General features: G+C 34.4%; 1 protein-coding gene across 1 annotated transcript in view; it reads right to left on the reverse strand.

The window, feature by feature from the left end:
* The window catches only part of EPHA3 (EPH receptor A3), a 413,601-nt gene that overhangs the window by 294,292 nt on the left and 103,337 nt on the right, over window positions 1–15,972 (reverse strand). The window contains exon 3 of the mRNA XM_027874169.1: window positions 1,637–2,297. Coding sequence (XP_027729970.1) covers window positions 1,637–2,297 — 661 coding nt within the window. The remainder of the gene's footprint in view (window positions 1–1,636; window positions 2,298–15,972) is intronic.

A 15,972-nucleotide genomic window follows, 5' to 3' on the forward strand; every position in this document is an offset into this window, starting at 1 on the left:
CTCTCTCTCTCTCTCTCTCTCTCTCTCTCTCTCTCTCTCTCTCTCTCCCTTTTTTAGATTTAAATGACCACTGTGGTTCCCTTACACATGTGTGCACACACATACACACACAAAACTAATTATCAAGCCTCATCTCGATCAAAGTGCGAGGCAAATTTTATCTATAATGACATTTAAATGAAAAGACTTTCTGCATTTTTCTTTAGTGACAGTATTTACCCATATGAGTGAATATATCCCTTTCACAGATTTGAATAACATGAGACTTTACAATCAAAAACACTGTTTACTCTTAAGTTTTTTTTTCATTTCTATAAACAATATATATAGAGTAAAAGCAAAATTACATGTCTTATTTAGTGTGTTGGGACAGAATCATCAAATACCAAGGTAGACTCATTGCTTCCATATGTATTTTGAGCAAAGTGACTCAGTGAATGACTGACTACTCTATGGAAATAACTTTGCTTTACAGAGAAAACATGCAATCCTAAGTATAATTCAGATGACAGTCTGAAATGGTCAACATTCCATTAACTGTGATCAAAAAAATCTTTATATTTTCTTTTGTGTTTATATAAACAAGTTAAAAATGCTACAGATGTATTTGTTAAATAGCCATTATTTGCACTGTGTGAAATGTCAAACATTTTGGAAAACAAGTCAGTTTTCATGTGGAAAAAAGACATATATGCACACAAATACAAAAGAGCTTTCATTTCTATTTCTATAACGTCGTAATGCAAGCCAAGTCAAGAAAGGAAATATTAAGCTCAGTTTCCCTATGGATAATTTTTTCAAGTGATAATGTATAATGACTTAAATCAATAAATATGAGACAAATTTCACTATCACTGTATACTTGAACTGGTCACACATATACTAATACAAAAGCCCAAATGATATATCATAAGCTTTCATCCACAGACATCATATGCTAAAATGTTCTTCATTTTCATTATAAAAAGAATAAACTTCTTAATGGTTAACATTCAGGGAAAGTTCATCTAGCACCAAGATCTTATTAAAATAGAAATCATTACTTGCAGAAATAAAGTAAATATTACTATGAATTATCTAAATAGCAACATTAGCAGTCACCACAATTTGTCAAGTCTGTTATTATAACACTCACCGAGGGCAAAGAGTGTAATGAAGTTTAAAAAAGGGGAAAGCATTTGCCCTGTTGGCCTATATCTAGGTCCTTGAATGAACCAAGGAAAAATAAAAATGGAAGAAACCGAAGTAGGTCATATTGTATTTGTGAAACATGCACATGTATATAATACACAATTTCATTTACTGGAAGGAATCTCAAAGTCCATCTTGTCCAAAAGAGGCCCAGGGAAGTTAAGCTGTTTAGCAGTTAAGAGGTAAAGAAGTAGTGAAAATCAGAGATGGGATTTGAATTCACATCCTTTAACTTGGAAACCACGTCTCTTCCTACTATACAACAAATTTGGAGTTACTCTTTCTGGGGAACCATAATTTACATCAGCAAAGCAAAAAGAAAAACATCATTTTTTAAAAAATTATAATCCACTTGAGTCATTTCATATAGATTTGAAGGTAAACCAAACAATGGTTTCTCTAAGAAACAGAATAACTATAAACATTGATTAAAGCATAGTGTTACCTTGGCAAACATAGCCCCTTTCTTCATGGCCAGCATTGCATAAGCACTTGCCAATGGGCACCAACCATTCCCCTTCTGTGCTGCAGTACATTCTGGGTGGTTCCTCCTCCTTCGAATTATTAACACAAGAACCTCGGACTTCTACCAGGGATTGGGAGTCCATAGGTACTGTATCTGGAAACATTGCCAGGTTCTTCACTGTAAAAGGGCACTTTTTAAAGTACACCCTTACAGATACTAAGGCAACACAGGCACCAACATCTTGAAAAGCCAAATAAAAGCCTTTCCTGTTCACTGGGCCTACCTCACGAACTTCAGTGTTGAGTTTGAGAATACGGTCCCCTAGGTCCATCTGTGTGAAACTTTCATCAGCTGCAATTGTGTCAATCTTGGTAAATTGATGTTCTCGGAATTTGACCCCATGGTCATCATCTGACTCCATGTAGTAGAGGTTGAAAGTCTCCTTGCAAGTACCCAAAACCAGTGGGATACTATTGCAGTCCCTTAGTGTAAACTTGAGTTCCACATAGATCTTCTGAGCTGAATTTCTTGGGACCCAGTTTGTTCTCAGCCAATTATTCTGACTATGATCCATAACATTGCACACCTGGTAGGTCCTGATAGGGGTGTAATGCTCATCAACCCCACTGATCTCTTCCCACTAGTTTCAAAAAACAAACAACAAAAGAAAAATTGACATTAATAGAATGATTATATTTGAAATGAGATGTCAGTATCTAAGCCATTTCATAGAAATTATAAATACACAAAAAAATAGACATTATTTCTGTTGGTGGCATCACTTTTTTTTTAAACAAGTCTCCTTTTGAGTTTCATCTTAGTACAGATCCTTAATACTCTCTGTCTGGATTTTTGTCATAGATTCTCAATATATCTTTGAGATTCCATTCTCTTCTACTTCCAATTCATCATGTATATCAACATCACAATTATCTTTCTAATGTATATCAATCAAATCATGTTACTCCTCTGCTCAAAACTCATCAATAGCTCCCTATTGTCTACCAAGTACAAATCAAATGCCTTAGGCTAATTCAAATTCTTTTACAGTCTAGCTCAATCCTATCTTTCTAACCTTTGTCTCTTACTTTCTTTCACACACAAAATAGTCTACCCTCTGACCTTGTACTGCACTTTCCTGCCACCACATCTTTGTTCACATCATTTCCTGTAACTTTAATCCTCCCTCCCTATATTCATCAATTGACTTCCCAGATTTCTCTTGTTAATATCACCTTATCTCATGAGCACTCACAAAGTACCTCTATAAAGGACTTATCATGTCTCGTATTTATCTGCATGTTTACATTGCCATGAGAGCAAAGACTGAGTTATATTTCACTATAGAAGGACCTTGTGGTATATTAGAAAGTGTGTGGGATTTGCTGTCAAGAGACATCTGAGATCAATCACTGCTTCTCTCAATTACTTACTGTGTGAGCAGGGGCAAGTTACATAACCTCTCTGGGCCTTAGCATCACCTATTGTGCATGGTTGTGACAATCAAATGAGATCATGGAGCATACCTTAAAATGCTATGTAAATGTCAGCTGTTACTATCATTATAATACTTCTTGCTTGATACCTGTTTGTTGAACTGATCTAGATTAATTAACATTAAAAATTCAATCATTATTTGTCACATAGTTTAAAGCACTAAACTGGGGTTCTTTCAGATCAAAAATTACAATTCTGGAAAGTTAGTTGTTAGCCTAGAAAAATGCCTGCCTTCTGCTATCTATGAATAAAATCTAGATAATAAACTGTTGTCACTCACTGAAGTTTAGTCTAATTGTCTATGCTTCCTGGCACAGATTATCCTTCAGATAACCAAGATTCAAGTGGACTGCATGGCCTTATGGCTCAAAATCCAGCCCAAAGTAAATAAGGAACAGTCCAATGTCTTTGCTGAAGTGGTAAAAAAAAATATTATTTTATCCAAAACTTATTTAGGAATAAGATCTTATTTAGGAATAAGAGACTAAACTGCCAGAGATCTATCAATTTGTTGATCTTTTCCCAGGAAAAACTAGGTTTAGAGTTCAACCTGGTGTGTTGCTAAAGTGAATGTTGAATGTTGAATCATCAATGATAACAGCTAATGTCTCGCTTTCTATGCAATTAATTTTCTATAGACAGAAGCTTCAAGGATTTACTGTTAAAAGATTCAGTCACATCAAGTGATGTTCAATGACCCAAAGCAAATTTTAGAATTACTCATTAAAAGTAGAGAGAGACAACATAAGGTGATTGCATCTAATCCCCCTACACATAGTAATCACCTTCCATACTGTATTTAATAAATATGAAAGAATGCAGATGGAGTTAGAAAAATTTGTACAAACATGTATCTGTCTCAGGTCAAATGAGTTAGAGAAGGCTGTTAGCTATTTTTCCTAAGGGCTTTGCTTTGTAACAGCTATCTCAGCACCAATGGAGAACCTATAAAAATCACAAGATCCTGGAGCAGTTGGAGCTGAGCTTCAGGGAATACTTTATCTTATTGGGAAACATGATGGGTCCAATTCATGATTTTAAAGTTTTCATATCATATCACCCCATCATCATCCATGTTCCATTTATTTCTTTTATTATTTGTATTTTAAAATATTCACAGTTGCTCATAACTATGAGGCCCCATCTCTCTGTCAGAATGAGAGAAGTCCCTAATAACCTTATCTGTACTACTTTAATAGCCTCTTCACTACTCTCCCAGATTCCACTCTCTAATCTTTTATATCTATTCTGCAAACCAGATTCATCTAGGATATGTAGGGAAATACATATAATAAAATTTAGAAGATGCAAAACAGATATTTATTGATACCATGTATTTTTTTTCTTAAATTTGTTCGTAGAATGTCCTTGCGAAGAAAATCTGAGGGGGGCAAAATAATTACACATATCATGTTGCTACTGGGAGTTTTGTAAATCCAAAATTCTCTTTTAAATCTAACCATAAATCTCACCATAAATAAAGCTGATATTGATTCCTTAGTTCTTTATAGGATTTACTTTAAGGCAAAGAAAATATTTGTCCTCTCCTTTTAATAAGCAGCAACAAACATTCCATAAGAACCATTCTGCACAAAGTATCACAAGAGAAGCTGCTGGGAGTGTGGCAAAAATGAGTGCAGAATGTATAAGTTGTAGATTTTTACTAACATCACTATGTAAATTCATAAGAGCTATGTATATACATACATATATATGCATTACATACATACATACATACATACATATATATGACAGAAAGAATGACAAATTCCAGGAAACCAAAATTTTGATGACTACTTCAGTGTCTTTACAATGTTTGTTTCTATACTTTCACAAAATTTAATACAATGTTAATAAAAACTCAAGGGGTAATTTAGTGGCTCAGTGGATAGAGCACTGGGCCTAGGATCAGGAAAATTCCTTGTTGTGAGTTCAAATCTGGCCTCAGACACTTAATGGCTATGTGACCATGGGCAAGTCACTTAACCTTGTTTGCCTCAGTTCCTCATCTATAAAAATGAACTGGAAAAGGAAATGGAAAACCACTCCTATATCTTTGCCAAGAAAACCCAAAATGGAGTTACTAAAGAGTTGGACATGATTGAAAAATGACTTAAAAAGACAAAAACTCAAGAGAATATAGTGCTTTCTGTGGACCACCTGCAAAAAAATATGAGATCATAACACCATTATTTACAAAAAGTGAATTTATCTTCCAATTATATATAAACATTACACTTCATGTTTTCACTATAGATGTGTATTAGAATTCACTGCAATTATCTAGAATTGTTGTCCAGTATGAGCAGCACTGGGCTATATGCTAAAAAAAGAAAAGAAATGCTCAATGGTGAGCTTCAATGATTTGATGTAAAATATTATTTTAATTATGGTGATCTCATTGTAGTTTTAATATTTTTCTTCTCAATTCTAATTTGGCAAGCTAATAAAATCACTTGAATATAGAGATATAAATTGCAAGATAATGCAAACAGCACTGGTATGTTCTTCACATAAAAGGTTGCAGAGAGCAATTATCACTTCATTAATCTGTAATGAAGACCAAATTGCCTATAAGTGATGGTAGACTGCCATTTCAGACCACTTGCAAAAACAGCAAATCCTCTAGCATTGTCAAGCAGTAAAGACAGAAATAAAACCCTGAAATTATTATTTGCTTAGCAATTAAAAACACATACAGTAAATGAGACTATTATTTTATGCATACTTCTGTCACATCAATAAATGACCATGTTTAACTCTAGCTTCCTATTTTAGAAACATTTGTGTAATATTCATAATTCATTATTAATTCATCATAGCCATGTAAGTCTTTTCCAAATCAAAAGTCAGTTCTGAAAAGAGAGATAATATACAAAACTGTGAGGCATCTATCTTCTTTCTTTCCAATTGGGGAACACCTTTTTCCTTATCTTCAAGAAATACCTCAAAGGAATTTTAAGCAGTTATAGTTTCATTTAACAAAGAGATACACAGACTCACAAGTCACTTAAAAGGTTTTATTGAGACTCTGAACACACACACATACACACACCACACACACCACACTCCCCCCCCCACACACAAACACTTGCACACTTGTCCAAGGTCAAAAATTCTAAGCCCTGGCATTCAAATCTCTAGTCTCAGTGCTCCATCAGACCTCTGTGTCACATAGTTGTTTTTCTTGCTCTTCCATAGATAGACAGAACAACAACAAATCTCCCAATCCATCCTCCTTCTCCCTAGAGAAGTCATTCTGAAATCGATCCATAGCAAAAGGAATCATGACCTTTACGGTGAATTTGCTCTTCAGTCAGGATAGCTTAAGAGACCTAAGGGAACTCTCAATTTCTACTTTTTCTAACAGCAGCACACTTTGTTGTCACCAAGACAGTCAAGGAAACATATATTTTTAATAATTAATTGGTATTTAACATAATAACCATCATTTTGATAAACCCCAAATTATAGTAATTACAGATTTATACTCTTAATTGTTACTGGGGTGATATTGTTGGCTAGTTGCTGCTGTCATTAGGATAGTTAAAGATGGAGTACTGAAAAGCACTTAAAAGTTTCTTTAAAACATTAAAAAAACAGTTATAGTAAATATAGTAGTTGGCATTTAGCAAAACCAGAGGCAAAATGCATGTTTTCCCCCCTCACAATTTACCTTATGAGAATATACCATGAGTGTGTGTGTGTGTGTGTGTGTGTTTGTGTGTGGTAGGATCATGGGATTTAGAACTAGGAGAAACTTCAGAAGTCAATCCCTCATTTACAGTTAAGGAAACCAAGGCCCAGACAACTTAAATGATGTTCCCAAAGTGACAATGATATTACATGCAAGAGTCAGGTTTGAACTTAGGTCTTGTCATTCTAAATCTAGTTCCCATTCCATTGTACCATGAAGGAGAAATATGTCAAGATACCTTAGTCACCATCTTGCCCTTGCCACTGACTCACTGTGTGACATTGGGAAAGTCAATTTACCTTCTCGGGGCTTTGGTTTCCTCAACTATAAAATGAGGAGTCTGGACTAAATTATCTAAACAATCCCTTCTAACTTTAAAATTATGATTCTTGCCCTCTGGTGAAGCTATTTTTGCATTTACTTTTGTTAGAGGCAGGAGGAACTGAACTTTAAAAAAATGTGAAATAAAATGTCACTCAAATTTCTTTTTAAATTTCCCTTTCTTTCCTCAAGTATCAAATTTTAGGATAAATTTCCATCATATTTCTGGGCAGTTCTCCTCTTGTCCCTTTCTCTCATCTCTGAGGAAAAGAACTTTTGCAATATTTTCTCTTAACTCTGCATCTTGGTGACTACATTTCCAGCCCAGAGAGTTCTTTTTCCTGGGCCTTTAACCTATGTAAGCCTCATTTTCCTTACCTGTAAAATGAGGGGGTTGGACTAGAGGGGCTTTGTGGTACTTTAAAAGGTCTGATCTATGATCTTATGATTAATTAATTGATAGTAGTTGGCAAAGACAATGGAGTGGTTTGCCATTTCCTTCTCCAGTTCATTTTAAAGATGAAGAAACTGAGACAAAGAGGATTAAGTGACTTGCCCAAGGTCAGACCTGAGGTCAAATTTGAACTCAGGAATATGAATCTTCCTAACTCCAGGCCTGGCACTCAATCTACTACACCACCTAGTTTCCCCCATTAAAATGTACAGAGTCAATATGAACATCTTATCTGTCTATACTAATAATTAGTTATTATAGTCACTGAAATATATGCTTGTACACAAAACACATACTTATTCTTTATAAAGACTTAAATTTGTGATGAAACATCCCAAACATTTGGAGAAAAGTAAAAAGAAAATCCATATTTCATATATATATATATGTATATATATATATACATATTTTGTAGTTCATCTCAGATGCCAAATTTTATAATTAGAGAGTCAATAAAGTAAGGAAATTAATAAAGTAAGGAAATTTGTTTTATCTAACATAAGGCCTTGATATTAAATAATGGAGCTGGAGTTTGTTTGCTAGTACCTACTGGTGAGAGGTAACATCACCATCCACTTCTGTTATCAAATGCATATATGCCTATATAAACAAAAGGGTGAGATAACTTTCCAGGAGGTATGAGTGCTGAGGTAGGGAATCTGTAGGAAGCACAAATGCTTAGAGTGTAGGTAAAAGTTGACCCTGAGGAAAACTGACACTAGAAGGTAAATCCTGGAATCTGGAAAGCAGTGCAAAATGCATAGAACAAAAATAAAAGTGAACTTCTAGACATAGACTCCTGGCCAGGAGATATAACACACTGATGTTATATTAGAGTGGCAAACTTTCCAAGGGAAACCTATTATCCAAACTCCTTCTTCATCACAAATATTCAGCTCAGTGTGTTCTGGACTTTTTTTTTCTGTGACAATTTATTTCTAATTTGATAATGAAAGTCCATTTGTCATACAGAAATTTAAAGCGTATTTTCTAAGAAAGTCTCTCTTCCATCATAGAAGGACAACTTATTTGTAATTAAGCACCATTAGAAAAATCATAAACATTACAATTATTATCCTTTACATATGGGAAGAATAACTTAACAAAAAGTAGATCAACATGCCTGTCAGTTTATCCAACACATTGCTAATATTAACATTGTTGAACTACAAGATTTCTCACAACGTCTGGCACAAAGTAGGTATTTAATTAATGCTTGTTAAATTGATTGAATTTAGCACTGGAAGGAACATTATAGATAATCTGATCCAACACCATCAATTTACAAATAATCAGATGTTTTATCCATATACTAAATGCCCATAACATCTCACAATAAAGTAAGCATATGACATTCATTCAAGAACTTTCTCTGCCTTTTAAATCTATGTATACAAATAATATTAATATTTGAGTAATCACTTTCTTATAAATTAGATAAGTGATGAGACTATCATGACTGATCTTCCGAATAAATGTTAAACATGAAAGAGTTCAGTTCAAATGGATTCCTCCCCATCCAATGTATTAATGCTGAAAAATAACAGTAGCAAAATCTTCAAAGCACATTTTAACTCATTTGGAATGAAAACTGCGCTAAGATGGGCATTTACAAGATTATTACAAATGACAAATGGCTTAGAAATTAATGCAATAGCAGTGACAGTGTTTCATTTCATATGAATTGTGAGATTCATATAATTTCCTGCTATGATAATGGGTCACAGCCACAGTAATTCATTGCAATTTTAAAAATACCTGTGCTGAACTCATCGGCAGAAATGAAATTAACTTGTGTCACTACAATACATATGCTAAGTTTTACTGATCTTGTATAAAATAAAGAGCAGAAGACCAAGGTTTTATTCTCCTTCCTCCTTCAACAAAAGTAGCATGAATCTTTGAGATTTTCATTGTGAAAGTGAGCCCCTTTTAAATAAATAAAATGGCATGACAGCCAAACATTAAGCTGTCCTTAGAGTCTACATGAGCTTTTCTGCTGTTCTGCCCAAAATCATGTATAATTAATATTGCATAGAAGTAATTTTAACTCTTTCATTGCTACCTTACATTATTCAGAGCTCAAAGTAAATGGTCATATGTATATAGTAATAGGGCAAAAAATGTAATAGTATTTTCTACTATTTACCATTTGAACAAAAAATGAAAGATATTATTAGAAAGTGTTGAAAAATAGTCCATATTCTCCAAGATCATAACAGAACTTTATAAATATTTCTCTCATTCATTTTTCAAGTTAATTCTATGATGTAAGTAGTACAAGTATTATTCTTCCTCATTTTTGGATGAAGAAACTAAGGTTTTGAGAAGTTGAAATGATTTTCCCAAGGTCATACCTTGTAGGTGATCAAGTAGAATTCAAACCAGGTGTTATAGTTGTTGTTGTAGAGTTGTTTTTAAATTATGTCTGACTCTTCATGACCCCATTTGGGGTTTTCTTGGTAAAGATCCTGGAGGGGTTTGCCATTTTCTTCTCCAGCTCATTTTGCAGATGAGGAAACTGAGGCAAATAGGGTTAAGTGACCTGCCCAAAGTCAAACAATTAGTCAGTGTTTGGGACCAGGTCTGAACTCATGAATATGAGTGTTTCTGACTCTAGGTCCAGCACCCTATTCACTGTGCCACCTAGCTGTCCAGGAATTATGGACTCTACATCTAATGCTCTTTCCACCATGATTCCAGTACTCATTGTTTCTACTGAATATCACCTCATTGCTCTTTCGCAAGTTAAGACAGAGAATTCACCACTGTGTTAGAGGAGTTCCATCACAGACTCATGATTGAAGAGGGATCTTTTTTTGTATAGTGAGGACTTCTATATGCTCTTGTTTGTAGACTACATTGTATTGATGGCACCAAGATGCAGAAAATTGTAGAAGATTCAAAATCTCTCAAAGGAATTTGGCCTAACCATATACACAGGAAAGATAAAGTGGATGAAGAAAATCTATTGAAAGATTTCAAAACACACTTGAATGGTAAACCTATAGAGCTTGTTTATCAGACAATACAGACAGACAAAGTTTAACAGAGTTCAACAGGGCCCAGAGTTCAACAGGAAGTGGAGAGTGGAATGAATGGAAAACTGCAAAACTCCTTTACCAATTTCATGCTTCATATGAGATTAATGGCCCGTGATTTCCTATTAAATCAATGACCCTGTTGCTATACAGTAAGATTGAGAATGAACTGTCTTCAAAGAATTAAAAATGACTATTATGCAGGGTAATGAAGAAATATATAGTGTGTAAGAGCAGGCCTCTTACCAAATAACCAATGAAGAACTCAATAGGAAATTAGGGGTAAAACGCATTATCAAAAAATAATATGATAGGAAAAGAAGACGGATTAGTCATATGGCTAGAACAAGAGAAGACAGGTAGAAAACCAGAGTGCACTATTGGTACTTCCATAAAGTCAGGAAAAAGTGAGGAAGGCCTCCAGCAAATTGGATGGACCACTGGGGAAAATGGAGGGAATACGGATAAGAATCAAACAAGATGAATATCAACGGATAGCTTTTGATTTGTATCATTAAAGAAAGTTCCTGAATCAATGAAATGATAGACTCATTGTATGTCAATAAGACATAAAATACTGTTTTGTTAATAGTATACTATTGTGAAAACTTCTCTCAGAATTATGATAAAGTGTGGAGTGTATATAATTATTCCTATTTGGCATATAGGAAAACTGGGGTACAGAAAAGTGAAGTGCTTTCCAAGTTTTCACAGAATGAAAAAGATGGAATATTCTGGTTCATTTTATTTTCTAGCAGGTAAAACTTTTTATAAGGCCATCAGAAATTACTCTGACAAGTGTGGTTTATTCAACTGGCTCTAAACTCAATAAGTATAATTAATTTGAAGAAATAACTGAGTACTTGACTGCTTTATATTTTCAGTGCAAGTAAGCTGTCCACTTAATTCGATAATAAGCATCTCATTCTGAGGGAAAATAAATAATTTTAGATGTTATTTGACATATCCACTTGCTGTAATTAAAAAAGTATAAATGCTGACCTTAAAAAAAGTTTTGCTTCCTTCTGGTTTTTAACCTGGGCCAGTTCCCCCCCCCCCCCCCCTTAGGCTACTTGGTAGTCCGCTACTCCCAGAAGCTCACCATACTGGTACCAGATTTAGTGAATGCACATTATCAGTTTTGGCCCTACTACCCATCAAAACTTCTGACCTCTAGCCATCCATCAGTCTCAGACTCACCAGTGACAGAAAGTAAGTGTGTACCACTGTGTCTGGGCCTTTTCTTTCTAGTAAAAATGCCCCAATCAGACACATTAAGTATTGTCACATACCCAAAGACAATTTCTACACAAAGTAAGTAGTTCAACAATGATATTGACTGTCTTTAATCTATCACTCCTTAATTATTAGAATAAGATGCATAAATAAATATATGATTGTTGCCACACTCTAAATGAATAATCCATGCACATGACACTAAAAATATTAAATATGTTTACAAAGTAATGCACATTGTATGTTAATATGTAATGTACAGTGAGTGTTAACGTTGTATGTGTATGTAATCATGGGTGGAATTTTTCTTAAAAAGAGAGTTTATATAGGTCAGAGAAGAGGAGAGCCTTACAGATGAAGAATAGCATGTAAATAGGCATATAGATAGAAATAAGCAAATACGGGCATTAGATAGGAATGAAAATAAAAGAGGTTAATGGGATTAAATTATCATCAGACTTTGCAAGCTTAGCAGGGAAATTTTATATGTGTGTATGCATATATATATATGTATATGTGTGCATATGTGTATATACATATACACATGTACACATATGTGTATGTATATATTTGCTATATAATACCAAAGATATTATAGTAAACATCATAGGCATTATATTAGTGCTTGTTGAATGAATGAACACATACTTTAATTAATCATCCTTAATACTATTTTTCAAAGAAGTAACTTCCACCTACAAGATAGTAAAGTCAGGTAAGGTAGAAAACTGATTAATTTAGAATGAGTCAGGAAATTTCTTTTTGGAAACTCCCTTTAAACTAAACATAAGGGCTAAAACAAAGTTGAAACAAGGTGAACAGAAGGTAAATAGGGTTCCTCTTCTTCGATGCTGTCAATGACAGTTATATTCACAAAATTGTATTCACTGTCAAAAGCTTAGCCATAAAATATCAGCAAATAATTTTGAATATATAATTTGTATTTATGCAAATACTACTTAAGTCTGTATTTAAAAATGCTTCATTCCTGATCCAGGGAGCAACTGGTTATGGTTAGAAGAAAAAAACAAGCATTCTTCTTGTTTATGTTCATGTTGTTGCCCATTAGGAAAGGTTTTGTAGGATATATCATGTTCAATTTCACAATCCAAAGGGAGTGGCCGGAGAAGAAACCACCATCAGGTAAACATGATTAAACTGAGGCAGTAAAATAGTATCCACATGTTCCGTTTTAGAAGTAAATGCAAAGCACAGGACTCTCATGATGGACACAGAGCATTTTTAGAGGGAAATGAAAAAATAAACATTTTGAGCTTGGAAAAAAGTGGTTCAATACTCTGTCTTTAACAATTAGATAAAAAAAAAGAAATGAGGGGGGAAAAGGAAGAAAAGAAGGATGGGAAGGAGGCAGAGAAACTTTTAAGACAAATATGCAAGGTTATTTTCCACAAGATTACATTTGGGAAATTGCATAACATTTTCAATAATTTCTAGTTACTCTTGTGCACAAAAAAAAAATTTCCTCTGGTCTTTAAAAAATACAACTTAATATCAGTTTTCTTCTGAGGATGCTATATAGGTGGATATCAAGGAAAAAATATAACATGTTTAAAAAGAAAATTACAGAATAACCAGAGACTTGGTGAGATACCATCAAATGTAAGTTGGTTACAGCAAAATACTAGAAAAACTTAGTCAGAAGAAGTTGCATAATGGATTATTATTGTTGAGCTGTTTCAATCATGTCTGACTCTTTGTGACACCATTTTCAGGTTTTGGGGGGGGGGCTTGGGAGGAGAAGATACTGGAGTAGTTTGCCATTTCCTTCTCAAAATCATTTTATGGATGAGGAACTGAGGCAAACAGGGTTTAGTGACTTGACCAGGGTCACACAGCTCAAAAATGTCAGAGGTAGGATTTAAACTCATGAAAATGATTCTTCCTGATTCCAAGTCCAGTGTACCTCGCTGCCTGCATAAAAGATAACATCAAGGAAATACATGTTTATAAAGGAAGATATAACAGTCATGAGGCAAGAGCAAAAGTTATGATGTGAATTGTCCAAGTGCCACACTAGTACACATAGGATATTAAAAAGTTTAGAGAAAGGCCTCCAGTGTTTTCAACAAAACTACATGGAAGATTAATGGAATGTTATGGACAGGGATTGTAAAGTAGAAGGAAGAAATGGGTGGCACAATTAGTGGGGGTAAAAATAGTAATAACTAACATTTGATGAGTATTTACATCAATTAGGCCATAGATACTAGAGCACTGAATCAGAATTAGCATAAAAGTATCAGAAAATATGAAGATGGAAAAGTTTCTTTCCTATCTTTCTTCAAGTTCCAACTAATATCCTACCTTCTACAAGAAAACTTTCCCAATCTTCCTTAAAGCTAGTCTATATATTTTGCTTTTTGAAATACAATATTGCATTCCAATCTTTCCTCATTTTTAGAAGTTCTCAAGACTTGTGTCATTCTTACTGTAGTTTTTGGGACTTGTTTGGTAATTATTTCTTCCTGGATGCTTGCAGAATTTTTTCTTTGATGTGAGAGCTCTGGATTTTATCTACAACATTACTAGGACTTGCCCTTTGGGGTTCCTTTCAGGAGATGATTGATAGATGTTTTCTTTCCTTATCTTGACCTCTGGTTCCAAAAGACCTGGATAATTTTCACTTATGAATTCTTGAAATATAGTATCTAGACTTTATTTGTTTAGGTCATGATTTTCAGAGAATCCAATGATTCTTAAATTACCTTTCTTCAACCTGTTTTTCAGATCAGTTTTTTTTAAATATCAGATACATTACATTCTCTTCTATTTTTTCAGTTTTTGATTTTGTTCTAACATTACATAGAGCTACTGATTTCTGTTCAGTCAGAAGTCAACAAGCATTTATTGAGTGCTAGTTTTCAGATTTTTCCATTACTTGGGTAAGGTTTTATACTTTCTATTCTAGGCTACTTATTCAATATCCAGTCATTTCTGCAAGAGTTTTTATTTCATTTTTAAATCTCTTGCTCCATTTCTTCTTGGTATTCCTATAGTCCTTGTGGAACATTCATTTTTTTTCCTTTGAGTCTCTGCCTGCAGTTGTTATGGTGTTATCTTTGCATTGTTAATACAGGTTGGTATTTATTTGATTTATTCATCTTTCCAATCTTAGTTTTACCGATGAGATTTTGGACAGGACCAGCATTGCCCTGACTCAAAATTCATTTTTGGTAATGTTGTTTGCCTTGTTTGATCTCATGCTGAGCCCCTTGTGCTATTATGCTAAAGTCTACACTTTCGGCTTGTCCATTCTGGATATTTAAGATTCAGAGTGCCAGATCTTCAAGGGCCCATTCAGCTTCTCAGGACAAAGTGTTAAGGACCTCAGAGCCCCAGGAGTTGTGTCTTCCTGGTCTGAACACTGAGGCGTGATATCACCAGGAAGGTAAGCATCATGTTGAGTGCTGATCACTGCCCTCTTCTGTTTGCCAGGAGCTTCCAAGGTCCCCACCCTGAGGCTTGCTGACCATTCCAGGTCTATCTCAGGGAATCCATCTACTCTTACTGCCTCAGGCACAATCTTACTAGCAAATATTTCGCTTGGATAGTCCCTTTTCCAATTGTTCCTAGGCTTTTTTCTGACTTTTTGTGCAGCTCTAGGGTGGATGATGTCACTTACTGTCATTTATCTTGGGATTTCTTAAGGATCAGTAGATCTGAAGTGAGCTTCAGTTTGTGCTAGACATGATATACATGTGTGTGTGGTGGAGGCTACTGGCGTAGAGGTGAAGTCTATCCATCATTTAAGCAGCTCTTTCTCAAGAATTCTCCATTCCCTCATATCTGTTTGCTTAAATTTTTTGTGGATGCTAGATATCACTCACCCTTGCTAAATAACTACCTCATCTCCTTGCATTAAATAATCACTTATTAAATGTTTGCTGAATTTAAATTTTTTTTGCTGGAACCCAGTATGTATATGTGCTGTATTGTGAGCTTATGAAGAACAATTTAGAGCTGTTTTTAAAATCCTCTAGATACCAAGTTAAGATACATCCAGGAAGGAATGATGTAAAACTACACTAACATAGTATAGGGATGGGTA

The sequence above is a fragment of the Vombatus ursinus genome, unplaced genomic scaffold (genome assembly GCF_900497805.2).
Source record: "Vombatus ursinus unplaced genomic scaffold, bare-nosed wombat genome assembly UNPS02014805.1, whole genome shotgun sequence".
Lineage (NCBI taxonomy): Eukaryota > Metazoa > Chordata > Mammalia > Diprotodontia > Vombatidae > Vombatus > Vombatus ursinus.